Genomic DNA, 26,044 nt, shown 5'->3' with positions numbered 1-26,044 from the left:
AATAGAGAATCTGTGAATAATAAGGATCAACTGTACTGAAAGAAAAAGAATCAACCAATAAATCTTATATCCAGCAAAACTATCTTTCACAAATGAAGGTAAAATGGGTGGCTCGATAGGTTAAGCATCTGACTTTGGCTCAGGTCATGGTCCCATGGCTCATGAGTTCAAGCCCTGCATTTGGCTCTGCACTGACAGTGTGGAGCCTACCCTGGATTCTATCTCTTTGCCTCTCCCCTACTTGCTCTCTCTCTCTCTCTCTCTCTCTCTCAAAATAAATAAAAAACTTTTAAAACTTTTATAAAAATTAAGATATTATCAGATAAACAAAACTGAGAAAATTTGTTAGCAGACCTGCCTTACAAGAAATACTAAGAAATATATCAGGCCGAATGCAAGTAAACCCAGACAGAAATTCAAATCCACACACACAAAAAACAAAAGTACCAATTAAGGTAATTATGTCATTATGTCAGTACGAATGCATATTTTTGTTTTCTTCTCTTAAATGATTTTAAAAGCAATAGTATAAAACAATATGCATATAATTGTGTTGTTGGGTCTATAACATATACAAATGTATATATAAAAACACATAAAAATATATTTGACAACAACATCTCAAAGAAGGTGGGTGGGATGAAAGTTGTATCGGTGTAAGTAAATTATGCCAGATGGTAACGCGAACCCACAGAAACAAACTAAGAGAACCAGAAATGGTGGAATAAATATAAGGAATTCTAAATAAAATGGTGCCTGGGTGGCTCAGTTGGTTAAGCACCTTTCTTTTGACCACAGCTCAGGTCTTGATCTCAGGGTGGTGAGTTCAAGCCCTGTATTGAGCTTCCTGCTGGGTGTTGGAGCCTACTTAAAAGAAAAAAAAAAACAAACAAAAGGAAATACTAAATATATACTTGTTCTTTCTTTTCTCAGCTTTTTAAATGACATAAAATGATAAAAATGTATAACAATGTATTGTCAGGTTTGAAACATGTAGTGATATGTGTTAACACTAACAGCATAAAAATGGGAAGGGGGAATAGAGTGACATAGGAGTAACATTCTATATCCCCATGGAATTAAGTTGGCATAAATTCAAAGTATATTCTGATTAGTTAATATGCATATGGTAAGCCCTAAAGCAACCATTAGGAAAATAAATGAAAAATCAGTAAAAAAAAAAAAAAAAAGTATAGAAAAAAATGATATATGACAATATGTACTCAATGCAAAATAAAACAATAAAGGAAATTTAGATTGAAAGATACAAATAGGTTGAGGGCACCTGGGGGGGGCTCTGACTCAGGTCGTGATCTCTCGGGAGTTCCAGTCCCACATTGGGTGAGCTCAAGGTCTGCTTCAGGTGAGCTCTGCTTCTCTCTCTCTCTCTCTCTGCCCCTCGTGGGATTCTCTCTCTCTCTCCCTCTCTCTGTCCCTCACTAACTTGTGCCCTCTCTCTCTCTCTCTAAAACAAACAAAAAACAAATAAAAGAGAAAGATACAAATAAGTTGAAAGTAACTGAATGGAAAAAGATCATGCAAAAAGCAATCCTAAAAGAGATGGAGAGAGAGAATCCCATGAGGGGGCACAGAGACGTGTAACATGGGAATATCCTTTGCGGTTTGGAGACCTGCATATTCAAATATGTCCAAAATATTATTACTGTACCTCCCAACTTGGTGAAGTAGACAGCATCAATTTTATCATCCCAAATTTGCATTTGATAAAACTAAAGTTTCAAAAAGTTCATACGTAAAAGTGTTTCAGTCTCAGCATCCCTATGAAGTAAGTACTGTATCCTCTTTTCCAGGTGACAAAACTGAGGAAGAAGTTAAACCACTACGTGGTGAGCGGGTTCAAACTCAGGCAGTCTGATTCCAGAATGTGTATTTTTGTTTTGCTTTTCAGGACTTTTTGGGCTTGTTTTGTCTCATTTATTCAAGAGAGACAGAGACAGCATGAGTTGAGGAGAGGCAGAGAGCCCACCGTCGGGCTCGAACTCACGAACCGTAAGATCACGGCCTGAGCTGAAACCAAGAGTCGGATGCCTAACTGACTGAGCCACCCAGGCGCTCCTTGCTTTGGTTCAGATTAAAGGAAAGCAAAATGACATGGGCCACGCAATATGCATCTGCGAGCTGAATATGGCCTTGGGCCACCATTTGAAGCCTCCATCCTGGAGTCAGAGGGACACGGGTTTGAGTCCCAGGCCTGACACTTATCACATGTGTGGTCTTGAGCAAAAGGTCGACATCTACCTCACAAGGTTCGTGCGAGCCCCTCGGGAGGCACGCAGGTTCCCCCTCCAATGTAGCCATTGCCCCCTGGCACAAAGGAACTCAATAAAAGTGTGTTGAAATAATAGAACTCAAGCTTCTGGAGCTAACCTCATTTCTCCACAGTTCTGGGAAGTAAATTCGCAGAAGCAGGAAGAAAAGGAACCTTGCAGCCCCCACACTTACAATCATTGCCCTCCGTCACCTCGCAAAGGGATCGGCAAGAACAAATTGTGATAAGTTCCACGCAAGAAAAGAACACCGTGAGGGAGGCTTATAAACAGCATATATTTCAGACTGGGGGTTCAGTGAGAGTCACTGTGTGGAGGTAGATAAAATATTGGTCCAATGCAAGGGAAGCAATACTCCTGCCGCACTCCCACTGGTCAGGCTACATATAGAAAATGGTATTCTATTTTGGATGCTGCATTTTAACAGGAACAGAGTCAACCCTGCACTCATCCAGAAAAGCACCATCCCAGCTGATGAAAGGTTTAATATGCACCATAGATATTCAGGTCCCTCATCCAACAAATATCTATTGAGTACAAAACACTACTTGATACTAGAGAGAGTTTAAAAATAAAGACACCAGGGGGGCCTGGGTGGCTCAGTCGGTTAGGTGTCAGACTTCGGCTCGGGTCATGGTCTCATGGCTGGTGGGTTCGAGCCCTGCGTGGGGCTCTGTGCTGACAGCTCAGAGCCCGGAGCCTGCTTTGGATTCTGTGTCTCCCTCTCTCTCTCTGTCCCTCCTCCACCACCACTATCTCTCTCTCTCAAAAATAAATAAACATTAAAAAAATTGTTTAATGTAAACATTTAAAATAAAAATAGGGACACTAGCATTGTGGCCTTCTGGAAATTTTACAACTTAGTAGGGAGGGCAGGGTGAGTACATAAGGAAATAGAATGCAAAGCTGACGTTTGCCCCAAGACATAAGAAGTATAGATACAGCACGTACAGGTGTGGCAGGTGCAGCATCTCATAAGAGGGTGGTATTTGAGCTAATTCTGGAACTGGAAAGGATTTCTTTTACTGAAAAAACCCATGCCACCTAAGGAGAATCCAAAATAGCAGCATGAGCGGAGGTACAGAAGCAGGGATGTATGCCAGTGAGAAGTCCAGTTTGGCCAGAGCAAAAGGTTCATCTAGGAAGTGAGCCCGGAAAAATAGATTTGGATCAAAGTAAGTAGGGTCTTAGATGTTGGTAAAGGAATTTGGACGTTATTTGATAGTTAATGGGAGGAATTAAGAATTTCTAATGAGGAACATTGTAATGAACACTGCTGTTCTGCCTGGTCAGCACTTTCTGGGGCTAGGGCCCCAATTTTCTTTTTTATTAAATGTTCTTAAACATTTATTATTGAGGGAGAGAGAGAGAGAGCATGAGCAGGAGAGGGGCAGAGAGAGAAGGAGACACAGAATCCGAAGCAGGCTCCAGGCACTGAGCTGTCAGCACAGAGCCCGACATGGGGCTCGAACCCACGGACCGCGAGATCATGACCTGAGCCAAAGTTGGACGCTTAACCGACTGAGCCACCCAGACACCCCTAGGACCCCAGTTTGCTGTGGGAAACCCATCCCTTCCCCAGCCTAGTTCAGGTGACACAAGTAAAGATAGCTAAACCCTCAGTTCCACACTGATTGGTTCAGGGATTTTTTTTTTTTTAACATTTATTTATTTTTGAGAGACAGAGCATGAGCAGGGGAGGGGCAGAGAGAGGGAGACACAGAATCAGAAGCAGGCTCCAGGCTCCAAGTTGTCAGCACAGAGCCCGACATGGGGCTCAAACCCACAAACCATAAGATCATGACCTGAGCTGAAGTCGGAGGCTTAACTGTCTGAGCCACCCAGGCGCCCCTTGGTTCAGGGATTTGTACAGGCTCCAAGCAGAACCAATAACCAATGGGAGTCAAATCTGAAGTTTTTGGTACAAGGAGACAGAGAGAGGTCACCTTTTCCCTCTGCTGGAGTTACTGGGGGAAAAAATCAGACATAAATCTAGAACTGCTGGCATTCTTGATGCCATGAGAGGAACCACCTGAGACAGGAATCAATTCAGAAGAAAGCAGAGCTTAGGGCTGGGACCCAAATCTGAATGATATTGAGTCCCTGAGCCAAATGCACCTTAATATCTACCTTTAAACTTTTCAGTAAGCTAATAAATTCCCTCTCTTGTTTAAGTTGGTTTGAGCTGGGTCTTTGACCTCTTGTTACTGAAAGATTCCTGCATGGGATGCCTGGGTGGCTCGGTCGGTTAAGCCTCTAAGTCTTGATTTTGGCTCAGGTCATGATCTTATGGTTCATGGGTTCGAGCTCCGAGTTGGGTTCTGTGCTGACAGTGCAGAGTCTGCTTGGGATTCTCTCTTCCTCTCCCCCACCATGCCCACTCTTTCTTTTCTTTTCAATTTTTTTATTACATTTGTTTATTTTTTTATTACATTTATTTATTTTTGAGAGACAGAGTGAGACAAAGTGAGAGTGGGGGAGGGGCAGGGAGAGAGGGAGACACAGAATCCGAAGCCAGCTCCGGGCTCTGAGCTGTCAGCCCAGAGCCCAACTCGGGGCTCAAACCCACCAACCTTGAGATCATGACCTGAGCCGAAGTCGGACACTTAACCGACTGAGCCACCCAGGTGCCCCTCACTCTTTCAAAAAAAAAAAAAAAAAAAAAGCATGGAAGATTCCTGCTTGATACAAACCTTATAAGGGCTGAAGAAAGGAGACTAAATCAATACAATAGTAATAGGACAATATAATAGTAAAGACTAAGGAACTGGGAGCGCCTGGGTGGCTCAGTCAGTTAAGCTTCCCACTCTTGATTTCAGCTCAGGTCATGATCTCGAGGTTCGTGAGTTCAAGCCCTGCGTCAGGCTCTGTACTGACAGTTTGGAACCTGCTTAGGATTCTCTCTCTCTGCTCCTCCTCCGCTCACACTTTCTCTCCCCCACAATAAATAAATAAACGTAAAACAAAACAAAAGGCTAAGGAACTGTTAGATTAAAGGAAATGAAGGAGTCATAACAACTAAATGCAACACGTGATCCTAAATTGGATCCTGAACCAGAAAACGGAGGTTAGTGGGACAATTGGCAAAATCTGAAAAAAAAAAATAAATCTATAGGTTAACTCTACTGATGTTAATGTCTTGATTTTAATAATTGGATTGTGCTAAAAAAAATAATCGTATTGTGTTTATTGACACTTAACATTTGCAGAGCATTGATGAAGGGTATGCGGAAATTCTTTGAACTATTTTTGCCGCTTTTTGGTAAGTTCTGAAAACATCTAAAAAGTTAAAAAGTAAAAAAATTAAAATATGAAATTTGAGTTTGATCAACAGTAGAGGCGATGGCCTTGGGAACGCCGATGGTAATAAATTGGCAAGGACTTGGCTGGATACGGAGAGGAGTGGAAAAAGGAGACAATATCTGGGTTCAACGCTGAGAGCATTGTGGCCCTACTCACCGCCACAAGCACAATCTGGAAGGCAAGCAGGTTTGAAGTAGAAAGGGCACATTTCACAGGATGTGCTGAATTTTAAGTACCAGCAAGCCTCCAGGTGAAACCGTCCAGCAAACGCTGAAACTTTGCAACTGGGATTAAGGGCAAAGACGATGCTAAGGACAGACGTTTCCATAAAGGAGAAAGTTGACAGCACAGGAGTATGATGTGACCAAGGGTGACACTGTCGAGGAAGGAGCCCAGTGGGGCAGGCAGTGCTGACCACAAAGATTTCAGAGAAGGGATAATCATCTGCAGAATGCTTATGCCAGAGGAGGGATGTTTGAGTACAGTTCATCTCGGAGATATGAAGAAGTGTCGAAACAAACAAGAAAATTCTATCAGAGGTTTTGGGGGTTAAAAAAAAACCCTAGTTCTTAAATCTTCATAAATTATTAAATGTGTTTTGACTCCTATTCCTGAACACTGGCTGCCTTCTTGGATTGTGCTAACTGGTTGAGTTGGTAGAAATGGGAACATTCACTGGTGCTCTTCAGATGTTACTCCCTCGTTAATTAATGTTCAATAACGCTCTTCAAATGTTACTCCCTCGCAAATTACCCACTGGCCTGTCTTGGGACCTTAACAACACAAATAAGGACTGGTTTAACATTTAATCTGGGTAGGGGCGCCGGGTGGCTCATTCGGTTAAGTTTCTCACTCTCGGTTTTAGCTCAGGTCATGATCTTATGGTTCATGAGTCTGAGCCCCACATCGGACTCTCTGCTGTCACTGCACAGTCCTCTTCGGATCCTCAGTCTCCCTCTCTCTCTCTGTCCCTCTCCCCAGCTTGCACTCTCTCACTCTCTCAAAATAAATAAATAAACTTAAAAAAAAAGACCTGGTCTGGGTAGATTCAGAGGCTAGAACTAAGCCATATATGCGGCAGTCGTTAGAAAACCTCTAACAGTGCAGTGAGCTGTGAGGTAATGAACTGTCTGATGGAGAAAATTATTCCTAAAGCTCCTTCCAGATCAGTAGTTCAGTAAGCTTCTGGGTTTGTGTTCCTTTTAAACGTTCAGAGTATCTGCTTCATACGGCTTCTGTGAGGAGGACAGAAGATAAAGTACATTAAAGTGCCTGGAGCAGAATAGCTGTTCAGTCTTTATTAGTCAGATACCAATCTATGAAATAGACCAAGAAATCCCAAGGAAGTACCAACCTCGGCCACTAGAGGGGGATTTCAGTCACCCTCCTTTAAAAGACACTCTCCGATACCGCTTGATGGGGCAGACACCCCCTCCCGATGCACCAGCCTTTCCTCTGCCGGGAAAGCCAGTCCCACTCAGGAAACCTGGCTCCATGGTGTTTTCTCTGAGTCATTATATTCTCCCACAGTTGCAAAATGATCTGGCAAAAGGCTTTTACTGCTTACTGAGTAACATCCAAACTCCCTGCCTGAATCCAAAGCCTTCCTCAGTCTGGCCCCAACTTACCTCTCCAGCCTGAACTCCCTTCAGTCCTTTATACTGCGGCCACACTGGACAAATCAGCTCCTGCCTATATGTCAGGCACATGCAGCTCCTTCTTGACGCCTTCCCTCTATCCTGACCTTCTGAAACCGTACTTCTTTTTCAAGAATGTAAATGTACCTCCCCCTTAACTCCCTTCTTACTTCTCTAGAAAAGAGTGATCTCTCCCACCGTTGAGCTCCCACACCATATATTATATCCATCTATCTTGTATTTCACTGATTTATGTATGTGCATCTTGTCTCTTCAATAGATTAGGAACTCTTTGGGTAGAGAAGCCAGAGAGTAATCTGCCCAGAATCACACAGCGAGTAAAGACGGGATTCTAACCCAGGAAATCCAGAGAGCTCTTGCTCTTAACCACGAATTCACAGCTATATAGTAACCTTTCATCAACCACAGTGCCTAGCTCAGAGCTTTGCACACAGTGCTATGCAATAGCTTATCAAATGTATAACTACAAAACAAAAAACAAAAAACAAAAACCTCCCCCAAACATTGATCTAATTAGCATCTCTTAAACCTTCACCGACTCCTGGGCTATTGGGAAGCAGCAACTGAGTCTCATTAATCTGCACTACAGTGCCTGGCTGTAGATCTAATTATGAGCCATTTCAGAAGCATAATTACTGTTCCATTTGGTCTCTTGATCTGTAATGCATATAAGGATCTACTCCCAGCTTCTAAGGGATTAAAAAAAAAAAACCCAACGTGATTACTTTCTGAGGCCTGAGAGATGTGTTTTGTGAAGTTTCAGCTCACATCTTTTCTGTGAAGTGAGGGGGGTGGACATGGTGGTCCTTTCTTTGGTTTTAAGTCTATGATTCTGGGAGATAGGAAGGAATAAAAAAGAGCCTCTGCTTCTGCGTCAGAAGATACCATTTTGAGTCTCAACTCCCCAACTCAGATTCCCCATGTGTAAAATTTGATTCATCCGGTCAAAAAGCTTTGAATATCTGAGTGCCCCGCAAGGGAGGGGCAGTACAGTAAAGAGCAAGGCAGAAGTGGTCCCTGCTCATCCTGCTAAGAAACTCGGTGGACACCTGTAGTGTGGGGTTGTCCTGTGGAAGAAACTCAAGTGGTCAAAGTATGGTGTAAACTACAAAGTCTGGTACCAAATCAAAAGCTGATGATCTTGACAGGATCCCGGTTTTGTCAAGTCCAACGACAACAAAGCTTATCTCTTTTGCTGTTTTGGGGAAAAGGCTGATAGTGTGTTTTAACCAAACCTAACCAACACCGCACGCAGCTTTTGTGACTTTCTGCGGCAGTTCCACGTAAAGGTGGGCTGAGGTTATCTGTCCTCACTTCCGGCACTGGCCGGTTGCTGGGAGAGGCCAAGTTCCTAGCCCACTCCCGCAGGCCTCGGTCAGTACGCCGTCAGGCTGGGAGCCTGGGCCCCTGGGTTCTCCAGCGGTCAGTCGTCTGACGGGCTCCCAGTGACCAGACCCGGCTCAGGCGTCATTCAATGACCTCGTCTGTGAAAGGCAGGCCACATCCGTGAAGAAGCCTGGCTCGGGGAGGCCACCCTCCAGAGCTCTGGGGAGGGTTCCCTTAAGGTTCTATCTCGAGCCCCAGGCTGCAGCAGAGCTGGCAGGGCCAGGCGACTCTGTCCCGGTCCCCGGGCCCGTGTACACTCGCAGGGTGGCTCTGGGGAAGGTCACCGGGCGGACCTGCCGGCTGCTCCGCGTTCGACGGGAGGCCTCAGGACGTGTCCAGACGGCCCCCGGGAGCCCCTAGACTGCCTGGAGCAGCCGGAGCGGCGGGGGTCGCTGGACCAACGCGGAGCAGGGGGTGAGCCGGGCGCGCTCGGGCGCAGGTCACGTGGCGGGCGCGGGGGCGCGCGGGGGCGGGGCCTGGTGCGCGCGGCTCCGCGGGTGGCAGGGCAGGCGGGAAGGGGCGGGGCCTCGGGCGGGGCCGCCGGGGGGAGGCGGGCGGGCCGGCGGGAGGGGAGGAGTGGAGATGGCGGCGGCGGCGGCTCAGGGGGGCGGGGGCGGGGAGCCCGGGGGAGCTGATGGGGTCGGCCCGGGGGTCTCGGGGGAGGTGGAGGTAGTGAAGGGGCAGCCGTTCGACGTGGGCCCGCGCTACACGCAGCTGCAGTACATCGGCGAGGGCGCGTACGGCATGGTCAGGTGAGGGGGCGTTCCGGGAGGAGGGGGCTCCTGAGGATGGGGGACCGGGAGGGATGCCGAGGGCCTTCTGGGCCGGGGAGACTCCCAGGGTCCTGAGGAGGCGGGGGCTTTCGGGAGGCTGGGGGGAGTCCCACGGAGGGGGCCTTGGGCTGCTTTCTGGGGGAGCGGCGCTGCGTACGTTCTAATGGGAGGGGGCTTGGAGGCCGCAGAAGCGCCCATTCCGATGTGAGGGGAGGGGCATCTGAGTGTACGTGGGGGAGCTGTGGGGCCCTCGCGGACCCTACGGGCTCGGGGAGAGGCGGAGAAACTAAGTATTCTCGGGGAGGTGATATCGTCAGCGAAGAGCGAGCGAAGGACCCTACTCTGGGGAGAGGATGCCTTGGATTCTCCCAGTAAGGCCTGCCAAAGAGTTTGGGAGAGAAGAGCGGAGCTCAGGGCTGGACAGGGTGGGGCAGGCCTTTGGGCCTGGGGCCAGGGGCCCAGTGAGCCATGAGGGGTCCAGGAGTGCCCGCTTGCAACTTTTAGGAGGGATCTGTGAGCTCTCTCATCCCCACTGTGTGCTCTGGGCCTTTGTTCATCTGGGAAGAGCTCTCCTGCCCAGGTGCCTCGCCCTAACACCCGTGTCTGTCTCAGCCCTTCTTTCCGGTCTCTCCTATGACTCCCTCCTTCTCACTGTGTGTGCCTCACTGTACATCCTCCACTCACGTCCCACCCCCTGGACCTGTCTTGGGTTGAGGGAGCCCATCCTGGATAGGGGAGGATGAGAGGTCAGGGCAACTAGAATGGACAGGATTGAGGCAAGGGGAAGTCAGTGATCGGTCAGTCTCTTCCTCTGTTTGTGAAGTCACTGAAGGGCTGCCTGGCTGGTCCCCAGCTTTCTCCCTGGAGATCCCAGGCCTTCACAGCAGGAAGGAACCAGCATTGTTTATGACTTGGCCAGAATCCTCTCTTGCTCCCTCCCCTCCCTGCTCAGGCCTGGGTGGGGCCCCCAGGCCTGGACGCCCCCTACGTAAGGCCACACCGACAGCATCTCTCTGGCCCCCTCAGCTCAGCTTATGACCACGTGCGCAAGACTCGCGTGGCCATCAAGAAAATCAGCCCCTTCGAGCATCAGACCTATTGCCAGCGCACACTGCGGGAGATCCAGATCTTGCTGCGCTTCCACCATGAGAACGTCATTGGCATCCGGGACATTCTGCGGGCGCCCACCCTGGAAGCCATGAGGGATGTGTATCCTTCACCTTGGCCAGATGGCTGGCCAGGCATGGCCTCAGAGCTGGGCTGGGAGAACGTTGGCTTTCTTTCTGTTTCCTTCTTCCCTGCCACACTCCAAAACAAACCCAGTAAATGAAACTTGCCAGCAGAAAAGAGGCCACAGAGTGTAAGACGACTGGGAGGCCCGAGGTGGATCCTGGCCTGCCTGCCGCAGACAGGCTGTGTGGCCTTGGGCAAGTCTGTTCTCCATGCTCTGCCTCATTTGGAGGGGAGGGAGGGGAGGGCTGGGCTCTATGGGAGCTTTGTCTTTTGACATCTGCAGTTCTGTGACGTGATCCGGCCTCTGCCCACAGTCAGTTCTTGTTTAACAGACGATGATTCTTTTCTCTCTGGGTCCTCAGACGGGAAGGAAGGCAGGAAGGAAGAGAACTGCCCCTTTTTTGAGGGCCTACTATGAGTCAAGTGCAGTGCATACCCAGTACTTTGACATTTCTTGTTCTACCTCCCAACTGCTGTCTGAGATGGGTCATCAGCTCCATTTCAAAGATGAGGAAACTGAGCCTCAGAAAGCCTAAAATCAAGTGCTACCCTTGCTGCCTCCTACCCTCCCCCAGATGAGAACTGTCCTTCTTTCTCTGGGACTTCCTGCTCAGAGCCGCACCCCAGTCACCTGTGGACTTGCACTTTGCCCAGGGAGGGACAGCCTTGCCTTTGTTGCCCTTCCCCCCACCCCCACATTGCTTTCCTAGCTCGCTGTCCACTTCCTGCCAGGCTCTGTTGTTAGCAGCTTGTAGCACCCATCACCTCTCCCCACCCAACCCACCCCCGGTTAGTCCCAGTTCCCCACTCAAATGTGGGGATTTGCGCTGCACTGTCTGCAGCCCCCACCACGAGCTGTGGGCAGGAAACCTCCACAGTCACCCCCAGCTTGCTGTGTGACCTTAAATCAGGCACTGCATCTTGCTGGGCCTCTTTGTCTCTTAAAACAGCAGGATTGAGCCACACGTTTTCAGAAGGCCCTTTTGAGGCTGATTCTAAAAGACAGTCCTGAGGGTCATCTCGCGGAATCTTCATAACGACTCTCTGAAGAACCTTTCTTTCCCCTATTTTACAGATAAGGAATTAGAGGTGCAGCCAGGGTGAGGTCATAAGGCCAATGAGCAGTGGCGTGGGGGTCTCAGACACCGGCAGGACAACTCCAGAGCATTGCTCTTGACTGTGAAGCTCTCCCGCCTCCTGCAGTTTATTATCCCCGTTTTCCCAGGAGGGAAACTGAGGCTACAGAATTGAAATACTTCTGCTCAGCGCTCCCAGCTGAGATGCAGCAGGGGGCCCGAGCCCAACTGCTGAGTCTGGGCCTTGTCCAGCTCGTGATAAGGGCTGGCAGATCTTTCGAGTCCTAGCTGGAAGGGAACGTAGAGCCTAGTCACCAGAGCCTGTTCTTCTTAACCAAGTGTCTCCTGCTGCCCCCACGTGGGGGGTCTCCGGTGCCATCTTCAGCTACATTGTGCAGGACCTGATGGAGACAGACCTGTACAAGTTGCTCAAAAGCCAGCAGCTGAGCAACGACCACATTTGCTACTTCCTCTACCAGATCCTGCGGGGCCTCAAGTATATCCACTCAGCCAACGTGCTCCACCGGGATTTAAAGCCCTCTAACCTGCTCATCAACACCACCTGCGACCTTAAGGTCAGAGGATTAGGTACCTGTCCCTTCTTCCCGTGGGTCTGGGGCTTCCAGGCGGCCATTCCGGCCCGCTTGAGTAGAACGTCGCAAGCAAAGGGAACATTGTGGGCAGAGGCGTGGTGAGGTGACCTCTTGGGCCTTGGAGGCCTTAGGCACCGAGCTTAGCAGCCTGGGTTGGCTTCCAGATCTGTGATTTTGGCCTGGCCCGGATTGCCGATCCTGAGCATGACCACACTGGCTTCCTGACAGAATATGTGGCCACACGCTGGTACCGGGCTCCAGAAATCATGCTTAACTCCAAGGTAAAGGGGCCACCCGTGCCTGAAGGAAAGGGACCAGGTTCCAGAGAGCTCTAGAGCCACCTCTGAGCCAGGCATGACCCCTAGATACAGGAAGTCTGCCCCCAGGCCTAGTCACATGACTCTGGTGCTTAGGCTCTGGAAAGAGGCTGAGCATTAACTCCTCCAGGCCTCTGCCCTCTGCCTCCGTGGCTGGTATTAAGTCTAGACTGGAGTCGTGGCTTGGCCCAAATAGCAGGGCCCTGCTGAAGCTGGCCTAGGAGCCCACTACTTTCTCCTCCTCCCCAGGGCTACACCAAGTCCATCGACATCTGGTCTGTGGGCTGCATTCTGGCTGAGATGCTCTCCAACAGGCCCATCTTCCCTGGCAAGCACTACCTGGACCAGCTCAACCACATTCTGGGTGAGGGGGGCCTGGCCAGCTGAGTGGGGGTGGGGGGAGATTAGTGGGAGGTGACATTTCTTTATAGTCCAGGTACCACCACATGTGGAGCCCCTACAGCATCTCACAGTATTTCGATGAGATACAGGTACTATCCCCATTCGATAGATGGGAAAAGCAAGGCTACACCCCACACTTAGGAAGTGCTAACATCAGAATTTGAACATAACGACTGCCCAAATCCAGATCCCTTGCCCTTCATCACCATAGTATTGGCTGAGAGATTAACTGTCAGGGCCTAGAGCTCGATGGTGGGGACTCTAGTTTCTCTAGTTTCTGTTCCCAGAAGGGAGAGGAGAACTCTCAAAAAGGCACCTGCCTTACCCACAGGGATCCTGGGCTCCCCATCCCAGGAGGACTTGAATTGTATCATCAACATGAAGGCCCGAAACTACCTACAGTCTCTGCCCTCCAAGACCAAGGTGGCCTGGGCCAAGCTTTTTCCCAAGTCAGATGCCAAAGGTGAGAGAGACATGGGGGTCGGTATGGGGTAAACACACAGTGCAGAGGAGGGAACATGAGCCAAGCCCCTGGCTGAGTAGACAGAAACCTGGGCATGAGAAGCAAAGCAATGCTTCTGGGAACTCTTCCAGCCTCCCTTTTGACCCCTGACTCTTGCCCTTACCTAGCCCTTGATCTGCTAGACCGGATGTTGACCTTTAACCCCAACAAACGGATCACAGTGGAGGAAGCACTGGCTCACCCCTACCTGGAGCAGTACTACGACCCAACGGATGAGGTGGGCCAGCCACCAGCAACAGGGCTGGTGGGTAGATGGATGGGTAGGCGACCCTCAGTACCCGGCCTGAGCCTGACTTCTTTACTACCCCAGCCAGTGGCCGAGGAGCCTTTCACCTTCGACATGGAGCTGGATGATCTACCCAAGGAGCGGCTGAAGGAGCTCATCTTCCAGGAGACAGCCCGCTTCCAGCCTGGGGCACTGGAGGCCCCCTAAACTGGACAGACACCTCTGCAGTTTGAGGCCTGGTGAGTGCTCCCCACAGCCCACGCACAGATTCAGCCTACGCCAGTGCTCCCGGCACGCCTCCATATAGTCACAAGCTTGTTCACGCCAATGAGGCGTGTGCATGGTGGCCACAGAAAGGCTAGAGCCTGCCCGGGCCACAGACCTGGGGGCCACAGGTTCTTTACATCCATCTTCCTTTCCCCTAGTCCCAAAGTCTCCCCCCCGGGCAACACCCTGCACCCTCCAGCCCCCTCAGGGACCTCAGGCCCCTCTCTCCCATCTGAGGGACAGCCAGAGTTCGGCTCTCCCGGTATGGGCAGAGAGGCAGGTGGGGCAGTAATTGCTTTGGGAGGAGCCAGCACCCGGCCTGACCCAGATGCCAGGCTTCCTCACACCTGGTGCCCGGGTCAGCGGTTTGCTCACCACCCACGCAGGGCTCCTTCCTCGAGTCTCCTTTCCACCTTTCCCGCCAGCCGCAGCTTGATGGAAGGAAGGCACACACACCTGGGCTCAAATTCCAGCCCTGCCCCTTAGTAAGAGCTGTGTGATGTTGTGCAAGATACCTCACTTGTCGGTGCCTCAGTTTCCTGGGGAGAGCCCTGATGACGAGAGCAAACATAGGGCACTAATCATTGGTCCGAGAGGCTTATGTGTATTAACGCATTCAGCCCTCCGGCTGTCCCTTGAGATAGGCACCGATGTTATCCTCATTCGCAGTCAAGGAAAACAAGACACATCCCAGTCAGCCGTGAGGAACAAATGAGGGGACTTGAGGTCAGGGCTCTGGCAGGTCATCTGGTGGGTGCTAATGGCTCCTTTCCTGCCTGCCTTTCTGTTTAGGCCCTGCCTCCTGCCTGCCCCTCCCCTGCTGGACTGTTAGAAAATGGACACTGTGCCCCGCCCAGACCCCCCCGGCAGACCGGGTCAGGGCGGAGGGCGGGCCTGGCCACCTTCCCTGATTTTGCTCTGGCCTCCTGCTTCAGGCAGGCCAAGGTTCCCTCCGCCCCACCCCCCTGTCCCTCCCAGGACCTGAGGGGCTTAGGTGGCCCCCCACGCAAACTACCCTCTGCAGCTTGCCTTTGTCTACCCCGGCTATCCCAGTCTCTGGTAGTTCTGGAATGGAAGGGCTCTGGCTGTCCCAGGACCTCCTGAAGGGCAGTGAGGGGATGGGGGACGCTGAGTAAGGGACTCAGGGCAAGCCCTGACCCACTAAAACCCCGCCCCATTTTCCCCCGAAGGAATATTCCTGAGGCTCAAGGGCTAGTATCCCTGAGGAGCAGGGCCCAGGCCGAAACCCCCTCCCCCAAAGCTGCCACATCTAACACCCCCTGCTGCCTGTGTGTGTGGGCGAACAGAAGTGGGGCTGGGGGCACGAGGAGAGCCTGGTGCCCCTGCCCACCCCTGTGCCTGTATCTAATATATAAAGATAGAAACGTGTATATGATGGCCCTGGCTCTGTCTGTATCCGCCGATGCCCTACCCTAACCATTACTTTGAGGACTGACTCGCCTGCCCAGCCCCTTCCCAGCGGGGTGGCTTTCCCCAGTCCTGGTGCTCCTTGGCTCCCCGGGTGGCCAGGGTTGAAGATGGGAGTGTGAAGAGCGCCAGACTCCTGGACAGAGTGGGGTCAATTTTCCCCTTAGTCACTGTCCTCTCCCCTCCCAAATGGCCTCCCATCTCGCTGGCTGGGGTGATTCGGGGGTGACTCAGGGACATCCTACACACCCCTGGATTCTCTGGAAATGGCAAGGGGTGGTGTGCTGTATACCCCGGCCACCAGCACCCATGGGAGGGGGGAAGGTTGTAGCAGACCCAGCGCTTGGGGTGGGGGTGGGGGCTGTTTCCCCAGCATGGCCGAGGAGAGAGGGGTGCTGGGGTCCGTGGAGGATCTAGAGGCGTGAGAGCCAGAGCTGCCGGGCACCTCTCCTGCCTGTACCCCCTCCCCGGCTGAGCCCTGCAGCCTGGCCCCAGGCCAAGAGCCGGCTCAGCAGGTCCCAGGGGTGTGGTGGCTACCAGCGGTGGAGCCAGCCTACGCTGGCCAGGCAATCAGCAGAGGCAGCACAGTCCATCAGGAGCAGCCGAGTGTGTGGCAGAGGGAGCCCAGAGAGGCAGCGTGACCATGAGCTCTCTGCTCTCCTACGCCCTGCCCGCCCTGGGCAGCTATGCCATGCTGTCCATCTTCTTCCTGCGCCGGCCTCGCCTGCTGCACACACCCTGGGCTCCAGTCTTCCTGCCACGCCTGGGGGCCCACCGAGCAGGTACGCTGGGCGGCGGTTGGGCGGGAGGATGGTGATGGTGACTGCTGAGGGTGGAGTAAGGACAGCAAGGTGCCAGCAAGGGTGGACGGCAGTGGGGGAGGTCCAAGCGGCGAGCTGTCAGGAGGAGGGCAGAGCCTGAGGTAGGAGAGCAGGACGGCAGGGAAGGACGTGGAAGGGGGAAGAAGAGGCAGGGGTGAGGGGAGAGGAGGGAGGCCAGGCTCCTGGGACCCACCCAGCTGCCCCACACAGGATCTGGAGAACTACTGGAGAACACCATGGAGGCCATGGAGAAGTGAGTGCACCTGCCAGCTGTGAGCTGCGAGACACCAGGAGGCGCCACTCACTTCCTAGTCTGAGTGACCGGGGCCCTCTGGAGGTGTGCAGTGCACAGCCTGCCCATCCTTCCGTGAACTCTGGCCCACGCTCCCCTAAACCTCCCCGCTGTCCTGTGGTTTGTCCTGTTCCTTCCCCCGGGCCTCTCCGCACTGACCTTCACTCCCACAGCTCCCTGGCCCAGCGATCAGACTTCCTGGAACTTGACTGCCAGTTGACACGAGATGGCGTGGTGGTGGTATCTCACGACAAGAACCTGTCCCGCCAGTCAGGCGTGAACAGGGACGTGAGCAGCCTGGACTTTGAGGTGGGCCTTGCCCCAGCCCCCGCCCCACTCTACCCAGAGAGCCACGGTGCCTCCACGCGTGCCCCCTGGTGACATGCTCCCTCTTCTCCCCAGGAGCTGCCCCTCTACAAGGAGGAGCTGGAGGTCTACTTCTCACCAGGTGAGAGTGTGACCTCACGAGTGGGGTCCTGGCCTCAACCTCCTGCCCTCCCTTCTCCTCTGGGACTCGTCCCCCTCCCCCTGGGCTCCCACCCCGCCCATCCCCCTCTGATCCCTCTTGCCACAACCCACCCAGGTCGCTTTGCACACGGGTCGGACCGGCACATGGTGAGTCTGGAGGACGTGTTCCAGAGGTTCCCTCGGATGCCCATGAGCGTGGAGATCAAAGAGGAAAACGAAGAGCTCATTAACAAGGTGGTGCTGCTGCGGGGCTGGGGTGGGAAGGGACCTGGGGCTGGAGAGAGGCCTGACTCCCCTTCACCTCTTCCTTCTCCTCCTCCCAGATAGCAGGCCTGGTGAGGCACTTTGACCGAAATGAAATCACCGTCTGGGCCACGGAGAAGAGCTCGGTCATGAAGAAGTGCAGGGCTGCTGTGAGTCCCTGCTCCCTCCCTGCTCCAGCGGCCCCTTCTCCCAGGCGCTGGAGGCTCCAGGGGCCTAGGCTGGACAGGTGTGGGGTGTTGTGGAGGAACCAGCCCTGAGCAGAGTCTCAAAGGGTAGGATGCCGAGAGGAGAGGGGTGGGGACAGGGGGAGCACAGGCATTGCTGCTGGAGACCCAGAGGGTGCGGTCAGGCCTGAACGCTGGGCCGACATACAGCTCCGATCCCTCAGGTGGTGGACCTTCCTGAATGTCCAGCGCTGTTTCCCCTGCAGCCCAAGTCCCCTTTCTGCTTTCCTGGGAGCAGACTGACCCTCTTCTCCCTTCCCCTTGCCTCCCAGAACCCCGAGATGCCGTTCTCCTTCACCATCGGCCGAGCTATCCGGTTGTTACTGCTCTATTACCTGGGGTTGCTGCCCTTTGCATCCATCCCGGAGAGGTTTTTCTTCTGCTTCCTGCCCACCATCATCAATAGGTACCTGCAAGGTCCCTGCCTGCCTTCTACATCCTCCCCCAGGCCCCCAGATGCTTTTGTCCTCAAATAAACTCCCCCCACTTCAAGCCCCACTACATGGGGTCCCCAGCTCCCTGGCCACCCTCAAGGATCCCCCCAGGGTCCCCTGAAGAGAAGGATTTTCAGGAGCATTCATGAATACTGAGGAGCCAGGAGGCTTCCTCTTCGAACCCTTTGAAATTCTATGCAAATGTGTGTTGATGTGGATGGGTTTGAGGACAGAGTATTCATGTATTCATCCATTTCATCCAACAAATATTTATTGAATGTCTCCTCTGTTCTGGGCACAGTGACACTAGTAAATAAACCCAGTGTGAGTGGAGTAAGGCCCTCGGTGAGCTTATAGTCTGGCTGGGAGACAGATATCAATCAATTATAGTATTCTCTGATTCTCAAAAGGAAAAGCAAGTTTTTTCCTGCTGGGAGAGTGGGATTAACAAAGTAACGGCTGGGTAAAGTATCAGAAATGTGGATACTTCACCAACTCTGAAGCCTGGCCCCTCCCTTCCCTTTCTGAGAACTCTGTGGCAGCTCCTAGGCTTCCTTCTCCCCTATGTTATCCTGAGGGAAGCTCTCAGCCAGCCCCCACAGTCTCTTGCTACAAAGACATCATTAGACTACCGAACTTTGTGTACAGACCTTCTCATACAGTGTTTGCAAAGTGTTTTCACATCCTTTGGTTGGTTAGAGCTTTATCTGTGGCAACCCAGAAGGTACTAGAATCATGACACCGCCCCCTCAGTACCCATGGAGAATCTGAGGCTCAGAGAGGTTCTGTAATTTGCTCAAGGCCACACAGCTAGAAGCGCAGGGCCTGGGTTTGTCTGGGTGTGACCCCAAAACCTGTGCTGGGACATTGCAAAGGGCCTCTAAAGTCATCCCTGAAGCGGGCCAATCATGGGCAAGTAGCCGACTCACTGGAGTATTGTCTGGTCACAAGAAGCTGGTCGGGCCCAACCAGGGGACCTTTAGATTGTGCATCTAGCTTGAGAATCAAGCTGGGTTCTGGTCTTGGCCCTGACCCCACCACAGATTTGCTGCGACACCTTGGGCAAGTCACTTTAGCTCTCCAAAACTGAGTTTCCTCCTCTGTACAACAGCGAGGGAGGGCACACTCTCAAAGTATGGAGGCACAGATGTGCACATAGAAGAATCTCACTAAACAACAGGTGACTTTTTCATATGGGCTTCTAGAGGCGCCAGGGTAACACCGGTCAGGGGTCACTACCACCCCACTCCTGTGACGGAGTGAGACGCAGGGGGCTGATCATGATTCCACCTCTCTGCAGGACCTACTTCCCATTTTCCTGCTCTGGGCTGAACCAGCTGGCAGCTGTGATTTCCAAATGGTGAGGGGGTGAGGATGCTGGATGGCGTGTCCCCGTGGAGACCTGCCACTGCCCTTCTTAGTCCCCTCTCATCGTGGCCTTTGCCACCCTCTCCCCACTAGGTTAATCATGAGGAGAAGTCTGATCCACCACCTGGAGCAGCGAGGAGTGCAGGTGAGGCTTGACCTCCACGCCCTCAGCAAGTGGGTGATTCACAGTGTGGGCCTAGCACAGCGTTCCAGTGAACAGCTCTGCTACCGACTAACTGGGTCCCCTGGGCAGGTCACCTTCGGAGTCTCAGTCTCTTGATTTGTGAAATGGGGGTGATGGTACACTTAACTGGTACTTAGTAATGGCTTGACAAGTGTAGCCATTATCGCCATGATGCTGCATTGAACCTACTGTCCTGATTCCTGAGGAGGGGGTGAGTGGGGCTGGGGAAAAAAAACCGGCCCGGCCCCTCCCCTGAGCATCCACTTTGATCATTTAACTAGCAAACCTTTGTTGAGAATGGACTACATTCCAGGCACTGTGGTACCAGGGGTGGAGCAGGGAGTCAAATCAGGGGCAGAGGAAGGAAACGGGCACTCACAGGCACCAAAGTGGACAGAAAGGAAACAGCACTGTGGTCTGTGGGGTCACAGGAGGCCCTCTGGAAGAAATGAGGAGCTGGCTCGCACGGAGGGGGAAAGGAGAGCATCTCAGGCAGGCTCAGCCTGTGGGAAAGCTGCGGGGAGCAAGAGGCCACGGCAGGAGGAGGAGCTGAGAGAGGTTCCACCAGGCCGCGGCGTGGGGCGAGGGGAGCTGGAGGAGGCGGCCGAGGCTGAGGCAGGCGGCCTGTGAACCTCAGTAGGGAACCTGGACTTCAGCCTGGAGGACGGGAAGCTTTGGAGGGCCTGAAGCAGGGCAGAGACCTGATCCAGTGGAGTCTGGGATTAAGGGTCACTCTGGCCACCGATGTGGAGAAGCGATCATGGGCGCCAGGGTAGGAGCAGAGAATCTCAGGAGGCAGATGCCGCCGCTGACTGGTCCTGGGCTGAGGCGTCAGCAGTGGGATGGGTGGACCAGCTGGCTGACGGGCCAGCAGCACTCCACAGCCCGGAGGTGGGGGTGAGTGAGGCATGGGGAGGACGCGCCTCTTTCAGATTAGCACCTCCACAGCGCCTCCACTCCGTGGGCCTTCACCACAACTCTGGAGGTTGGCCCATCGTTCCCATTTGTCACGTTAAGAAACCGAAAGGTCCAGTGACTTGCCCAGGGTACAGACACCATCTCTACCTACCGCCATGCCCACGAGAGAGGATTCAGGAGGCAGGACAGACACAGAGCAGCAGCAGATTCGGGCAGGCCTGGAGACCTCACAGCCGGCTTTCCAGGGGAGGGGGAACAAAATGCTCTGATTTGAGCAATAGACGATTTATTTCCCTGGGTGTGCATCCTCTCACCTTGTCCGATTTCAGGCCACCAACATGAAGTCACTGAGCACAGAGTTGGGTAGTATTTCCACCTTACACATTCAGCAGATGCGCACAACCGCCAGAGCGTAGGTAACAGTAAAATGTAGTAAAATCATTAGGAAGTGATGAGTTTTGAGTATTTATTACCTTCGTTTTTAAAGTAATTTATTGAATTACACGTTTATACAATTTAATATTTAATAATGGCTGTGTTTAATAACCAGTTTGCAAAAAAATCCGGACTAACAATCCACTCCAGCATCCCACTGCCGGGAGGTCTCCGCAGAGGAGGAGAGCTCCCACCATCTGGATTCAAGGGGAAACTCCAGGTAAAGTTGTTTGAAACTATGAGCCCCTCCCTCCCCACGCAGGTGGTCTTTTGGTGCCTTAATGAAGAGTCGGATTTTGAAGTGGCCTATGGCCTGGGGGCCAGTGGCGTCATGACAGATTACCCCACAGCCCTGAGGCACTACCTGGACAACCATGGAGGAGCTGCCCAGGCGTCCTAACAGCCCGGAGGCCCTCACCCTCTCCTCTATTTCTCTTCTTCAATAAATATTTTCTTTTCAGTCATGTGGTGGTGTTTGGGGGGCATGGGTGGGAGGAGGTCCTAGCAGACTGCAGAGGGCAACTTAGGGCAGAAGAGGCCAGCCTAGGGCCAGAGTCTGGGGCCCTAACCACCTTGACCCACTGGTTCCACCACATTCCAGGCCCAGTAATGCCACACCCTGTGCCAGCCTGGCCTCCACTCTCCTCAGGAATGTCCCTTGCAGGAAGGAGCAAGGCTCCTGCCCCTTCAGGGCCACAGGTTCCATTCTCTTGAGGCTATGAAGAGCCTTAAGACACAGGCACAGGACAAGGGACTTCATCCGCTCATGGCGCCGCAGATGGTGGACATGGCCTCAGAGGCTGAGTTTAGGGTTTGCTCATCTGCTGCTTCAGCCTTCCCAACCTTCACTTCCAGATCTACTCCAGAAGTTCCCCAAACTCCTCAACCCTCTCCAACCCTAGAACCTTATGCATTGAATGAATCACATGTTTCACAAACCTTTGTTGACTACTCTAGGCCAGGCTACGTACTGGGGCCACTGCAGGGAACAAGACAAGTCTCCTAGGGCAGACGCACACATTTTCCCGTTCAGAGTCACGTGAGAAGCCCACAGCAGACACCTAACTCAGCCTGCAGAGGCAGGGGCATCAGAGGAGGCTGCCTGGAAGAGGTGATGCTCAGCAGTAGGAACTGGCTTGTTCCCAGGCTCCGGCTCCCAGAGATCTAACACAGACGGACGGGCACCGTTAGCTCTTCCGTTCCAGGAGCCTGTCCCGGGTGCTATGGCAAAGACGGTGGAATCGGACCAAAGTGAGAATTCCAACTTTGCCTCTTCCCGGCTGGATAACCTCGGGAGCGTAGCTAGACCTCTTTGACCTCTGTTCCCCGTAAAATGGGGAACAAAAGCTGCCTCATAGGATTGCTGCGGGGATTAAGAGAGTGGGGCACCGGGTGGTTAAATGCAGATAATTATGGCTATTATCTCCCCGGGGACGTGCGTCCAGACACCTAACCCCGAGCCGGGTCTGGCACCGCAGATCCTCGCCCCTTCAAGGGCCGCGGGAGGCCAGAAGGGCGACGAGACCCGGGCCGCGGGGCTGTCTGGCTGGCTTGCGGGCCGCAGCCGCATTTCCGGGCCGGCCGGAGCCCGGAGCAGGGGGAAGGGCAGCCGAGGCCTGCGCTGGCCGCGGTGTGACGCGCCCCCTCATTTGCATGCGGCGCGCCGATTGGCCACGGCGGCCGCCGGGACCAGAGGCCGGCCCCCTCCCCCTCCCGCCGCAGCGGCGGCAGCAGCTGGTCTCGGTGTAAACAAGTCGCGGCGGCTGCGAACCCGGGCCGGGGGGGACGGCGCCCACCAGGAGCGCCCCCCACTCCCAGGCCAGGCCACCTCGGCGGACCGGGCCCCCGCGCGCCCAGGCGAGGTGAGGCCCGCATCGTCAGGGCTGCGCGTCGCCCCGAGCCCCCGCCCCGCCAGCGAGGACTGCCCCCTTCCCCCGGCGTCCGCCCCCCACCCCCGCGCCCCAGGTGAGCCCCGGGGTCTCAGGTAAGGCTCCGCGATGCAGGTAAGAGCCCCTCGGCATAGACAGGGCCTCTGCGCCCCCCACCCCCCCGCCCCAGGTAAGAGCCCCTCCCCTCCTAGGTGACCCTCCACCTTCAGTGAGGGCCTCTGCCTCTTCCAGGTGAGGGACCCTCTCCCCAGGTGAACTCCCTTGTACCTCAAGTGGAGCTGCTAACCCCCCACCCCGCCCCGCCCCGCCCTTGGCAGTTCAGGTGAGGTCCTAAGGACCCTCCAGCTCCTAACCCCTCCATACTCCCCCTAAATGAGAACTGACAGCTCATCCATGCCAGAGCCCCTTCCTCCAGCTTCAACTGCCAGGTCCGCAGGGGTGAGGCCGGAATTAGATGCGTGACTCACCTCAGGCTTCTCCAAGCCTCAGTTTCCCCGTGATGCAACTTGAGGCCTCCTCAGTGAGTCAAAACTGAGCCGGTTCCGGCCCCTGGAGAAGCTGCTGCCTCTGGGGAGAGGAGACAGCAGCCAAGTGTGACGGAGAGAGTCCCCATGGCCCTGGGTGTGCCCGCGTATGTGTGGCCCTGGTCCTGACAGCCCACTCCCTCCCCGGCAGGCACTGGGCTCCCTCTGCTCCCCGTGGGCCGCTCCCCGGGTGGGGCCACTGCCCCCGGCCCCCGCCATGGTGCGTATTTCAAAGCCCAAGACGTTTCAGGCCTACTTGGATGATTGTCACCGGAGGTATAGCTGTGCCCACTGCCGCGCTCACCTGGCCAACCACGACGACCTCATCTCCAAGGTAACCAGGTCCCAGTTGGAGGCGAGAGGGGCTACCTGGCAGCTCTCCCACCAATGGCCCTGACTCCCTTCCTTTCTCCCTCCACCCTTTAGTCCTTCCAGGGCAGTCAGGGGCGTGCCTACCTCTTCAACTCTGTGTGAGTATTTGGTGCCCCTTCTTTCTTTCCCTGACCTCTGTTGTGACCTGTGACCCCTGGCATCGTGCTGAGACTCCCAGAGTCCCCTGATTCAGGTTGGAAGCTGATGTGATCGCCCTTCTCTTGGATGCTAAGAACAGACACAGTTGGATACAAGCTAGCGGGGGGCTTTGTGATGGCGGGACCCTCCCTGGGACTGCCCCCATGTCCCTGCAGGGTGAACGTGGGCTGCGGGCCAGCCGAGGAACGGGTACTGCTGACAGGCCTCCATGCTGTGGCTGACATCCACTGCGAGAACTGCAAGACGACTTTGGGCTGGAAATATGTGAGTCCGTGACCTCTGACCCCAGGCAAGCCTTTGACCCAACCTCACTTCCCCTCCTCCTCACAAGCAGTCATCTGGTAACCTTCCGGAGCGTACAGGCCCAGCTCACTCAAGTCAGACTGTCTTTTCATCCCCTGACCATGCCCTCTTCTGTCACATCTTGCAAGGGCTTTTAGAATTTTTCTCTCCACCCATCCCTCACGTGCACATGCGTCCCATTTTAGAGATGAGGCGATCAGCAGAATGACTTACGTGCCACGCACTGTTATGTGCTTGGCATATGTTATCTCATTTCATTGTTACAACAATCCTGTGGGCAGAGTCTGTAATTATCTCCACTTTACAGAAGAAAGGAAGGCCCAGAGATGGTAGGTAACTTTCCCAAGGTCACACCACGGGTAAGGAACAGAACAGGTACCAGAATCCTGGTTGCGTGTTTTGTTGTCTGTCTGTTTTTAACTCCAGATCCTCGGCCACCGGCTTCCATTGTCATTCAGAGGTTCAGAGAAGTTGCCCCAGACCCCACAGTGACATGGAACTTGGGTCCATGAGCTTCCTTTTCCCTGCCCTCATGGCCACAGCTGCTATCCGGGGTCTGATTTCACTACCTGAGTCTCATTTCCTTATCTGGCTGTGGAGGATGAAGCCACCACCTGGCACCCAAAATTGTCATGGGGATCAGATTAGATGCAGCAAAAAAAGATGCTCTTGGGAAACTGTAGGGGACATGGTTGGTTCCTCAGGCTTCACTTGGAGTTTTGGTGCCTCTGAGAGGTGGATGCCCCCAGCAGAGGCAGGCATCCCGCCCTCATGTGAGTTCACGCCTGGCCTTGCCACAGATTTGTGCTTTGTGTCCCCGGACAGGTGGCTCGGCCTCTCTGGACCTCTGTAAAATAAAGAGATGGCCTAATCCAGATGTCAAAAACTCAAGGGTTTGCAGGGCCAAGCGCATACTGTGGGTCTGCAAAAGAGGCACCATAGATCTGGGGTAGTGGGGGAGGAGGGTCTGTAGCAAACTGGAGTAAGCATGGCCTGCCTATATCCTAGTATTTTTAAGTTATTTTTACTAAACTCTCTGATGGCCAAATGAAACACCTGCGTAGGCCAAAATTGCCCTTCAGGCTACCAGTTTGTAATCCCCGGATCTTTTAGAAACTTCCATATCCTCTCTGTTGGAGCCAACATTAGTACTTAAAAAGTACCGGTGATTCAGAGAGCTCTGTCTGTCCCATTAGTGAGAAACCTGGCTCTGTCATTTACCAGCTGTGTGTCTTGTGGGCAGGTGGTTTGGCTTCTCTGCATGACAGTTTCCTTATATGTAAAATGGGGCCAGTCATATCTATTCCCCAACCCGATCCCTTCTGGGAAAGCCCTTGCTCCAGAGATGCCGTCCTCTCCCCTCTTTTCAGGAACAGGCCTTCGAGAGCAGCCAGAAGTACAAAGAGGGGAAGTACATCATTGAACTCAACCACATGATCAAAGACAACGGCTGGGACTGACCCCTGCTCCTGCCGCATGTGGCTCGAGCCCGGCCTGACCGCCAGGGGGCGCCACTGGCTTCCCTCCACCAGAAGGGAGCTCTGGACCCTCAGGGCTCCTGCAGAGGACGGATCCAGCTCCTGTACATATATTTTATTGCATGCACTGTGACCTTGGGGGGAGCTCAGAAGGAGGACGACACCCCCGCACTTCCCTGCGATCTGGCTGGCTTGGATCTCGTTTTTAACCCCTTCCTGCCCCGCCTGCCCTATAGATATGGCCTGTGTGCTGCTCTCCTGGCCCCAGTGCACCGTCTGCCCTGTGAACTTCTCCCACCGGGCCCCTTTTACCCCACGCGTGTCTGCTCCCCTTGTTCTGTAGCGTTTGTACATAATAAAACAATGGAGTGGAGACAGCCCCAGGCTCACGTGGAATCCGGGAAAGGGGGACTCAAATGCACATTCCTTCCAACGTCG

The 26,044-nt window shown here is 53.5% G+C and overlaps 3 protein-coding genes across 7 annotated transcripts; all 3 read left to right on the top strand.

Annotated features, from left to right (window-relative positions):
* The first annotated feature begins 9,192 nt into the window (after nucleotides 1–9,192).
* MAPK3 (mitogen-activated protein kinase 3) lies at nucleotides 9,193–15,436 on the top strand. Of its 3 annotated transcripts, XM_043560146.1 has the most exons (9): nucleotides 9,193–9,387; nucleotides 10,435–10,617; nucleotides 12,103–12,292; nucleotides 12,475–12,591; nucleotides 12,877–12,991; nucleotides 13,361–13,492; nucleotides 13,660–13,769; nucleotides 13,863–14,017; nucleotides 14,838–15,436. In XM_043560146.1, the coding sequence occupies exons 1-8, from the start codon at nucleotides 9,218–9,220 to the stop codon at nucleotides 13,983–13,985; spliced, it is 1,140 nt and encodes a 379-aa protein (XP_043416081.1). In that variant the 5' UTR covers nucleotides 9,193–9,217; the 3' UTR covers nucleotides 13,986–14,017; nucleotides 14,838–15,436. The 3 variants fall into 3 exon arrangements, with proteins under 3 accessions (XP_043416081.1, XP_043416082.1, XP_043416080.1); XM_043560147.1 differs by lacking the exon at nucleotides 12,475–12,591 and having other exon boundaries at nucleotides 9,206–9,387; XM_043560145.1 differs by having other exon boundaries at nucleotides 9,218–9,387; nucleotides 13,660–14,017.
* Nucleotides 15,437–15,997: 561 nt separating this feature from the next.
* On the top strand, nucleotides 15,998–21,341 carry GDPD3 (glycerophosphodiester phosphodiesterase domain containing 3). 3 transcript variants are annotated; one of them, XM_043560148.1, is made up of 10 exons: nucleotides 15,998–16,255; nucleotides 16,505–16,547; nucleotides 16,760–16,895; nucleotides 16,989–17,034; nucleotides 17,170–17,288; nucleotides 17,378–17,467; nucleotides 17,815–17,948; nucleotides 19,277–19,336; nucleotides 19,438–19,489; nucleotides 21,144–21,341. In XM_043560148.1, the coding sequence occupies exons 1-10, from the start codon at nucleotides 16,117–16,119 to the stop codon at nucleotides 21,279–21,281; spliced, it is 957 nt and encodes a 318-aa protein (XP_043416083.1). In that variant the 5' UTR covers nucleotides 15,998–16,116; the 3' UTR covers nucleotides 21,282–21,341. The 3 variants fall into 3 exon arrangements, with proteins under 3 accessions (XP_043416083.1, XP_043416084.1, XP_043416085.1); XM_043560149.1 differs by lacking the exon at nucleotides 19,277–19,336; XM_043560150.1 differs by lacking the exons at nucleotides 19,277–19,336; nucleotides 19,438–19,489.
* Nucleotides 21,342–22,278: 937 nt separating this feature from the next.
* Nucleotides 22,279–25,983, top strand: YPEL3 (yippee like 3). The gene is made up of 5 exons (XM_043560152.1): nucleotides 22,279–22,743; nucleotides 23,446–23,628; nucleotides 23,721–23,764; nucleotides 23,981–24,089; nucleotides 25,499–25,983. Exons 1-5 carry the CDS (start codon nucleotides 22,282–22,284, stop codon nucleotides 25,586–25,588), a joined length of 888 nt encoding a protein of 295 aa, XP_043416087.1. The 5' UTR covers nucleotides 22,279–22,281; the 3' UTR covers nucleotides 25,589–25,983.
* The last annotated feature ends 61 nt before the right edge of the window (nucleotides 25,984–26,044 follow it).

Source organism: Prionailurus bengalensis, chromosome E3 (assembly GCF_016509475.1).
Source record: "Prionailurus bengalensis isolate Pbe53 chromosome E3, Fcat_Pben_1.1_paternal_pri, whole genome shotgun sequence".
NCBI classification, from domain to species: Eukaryota; Metazoa; Chordata; class Mammalia; order Carnivora; family Felidae; genus Prionailurus; species Prionailurus bengalensis.
Note: the sequence above shows the minus strand (reverse complement) of the source record. Positions and strands in the feature narration are given on the sequence as shown.

Bases quoted from the DNA above. Each gene is read 5' to 3' on its own strand.
- MAPK3 (XM_043560145.1), top strand. From the start codon at position 9,218: ATGGCGGCGGCGGCGGCTCAGGGGGGCGGGGGCGGGGAGCCCGGGGGA. The intron at 10,618-12,102 runs GTATCCTTCACC...TGCCATCTTCAG, and splicing joins CTGGAAGCCATGAGGGATGT to CTACATTGTGCAGGACCTGA. The intron at 12,293-12,474 runs GTCAGAGGATTA...GTTGGCTTCCAG, and splicing joins ACACCACCTGCGACCTTAAG to ATCTGTGATTTTGGCCTGGC.
- GDPD3 (XM_043560148.1), top strand. From the start codon at position 16,117: ATGAGCTCTCTGCTCTCCTACGCCCTGCCCGCCCTGGGCAGCTATGCC. The intron at 16,256-16,504 runs GTACGCTGGGCG...TGCCCCACACAG, and splicing joins CCTGGGGGCCCACCGAGCAG to GATCTGGAGAACTACTGGAG. The intron at 17,035-17,169 runs GTGAGAGTGTGA...CAACCCACCCAG, and splicing joins GGAGGTCTACTTCTCACCAG to GTCGCTTTGCACACGGGTCG.
- YPEL3 (XM_043560152.1), top strand. From the start codon at position 22,282: ATGCAGATAATTATGGCTATTATCTCCCCGGGGACGTGCGTCCAGACA. The intron at 23,765-23,980 runs GTGAGTATTTGG...ATGTCCCTGCAG, and splicing joins GCCTACCTCTTCAACTCTGT to GGTGAACGTGGGCTGCGGGC. The intron at 24,090-25,498 runs GTGAGTCCGTGA...CCCTCTTTTCAG, and splicing joins CGACTTTGGGCTGGAAATAT to GAACAGGCCTTCGAGAGCAG.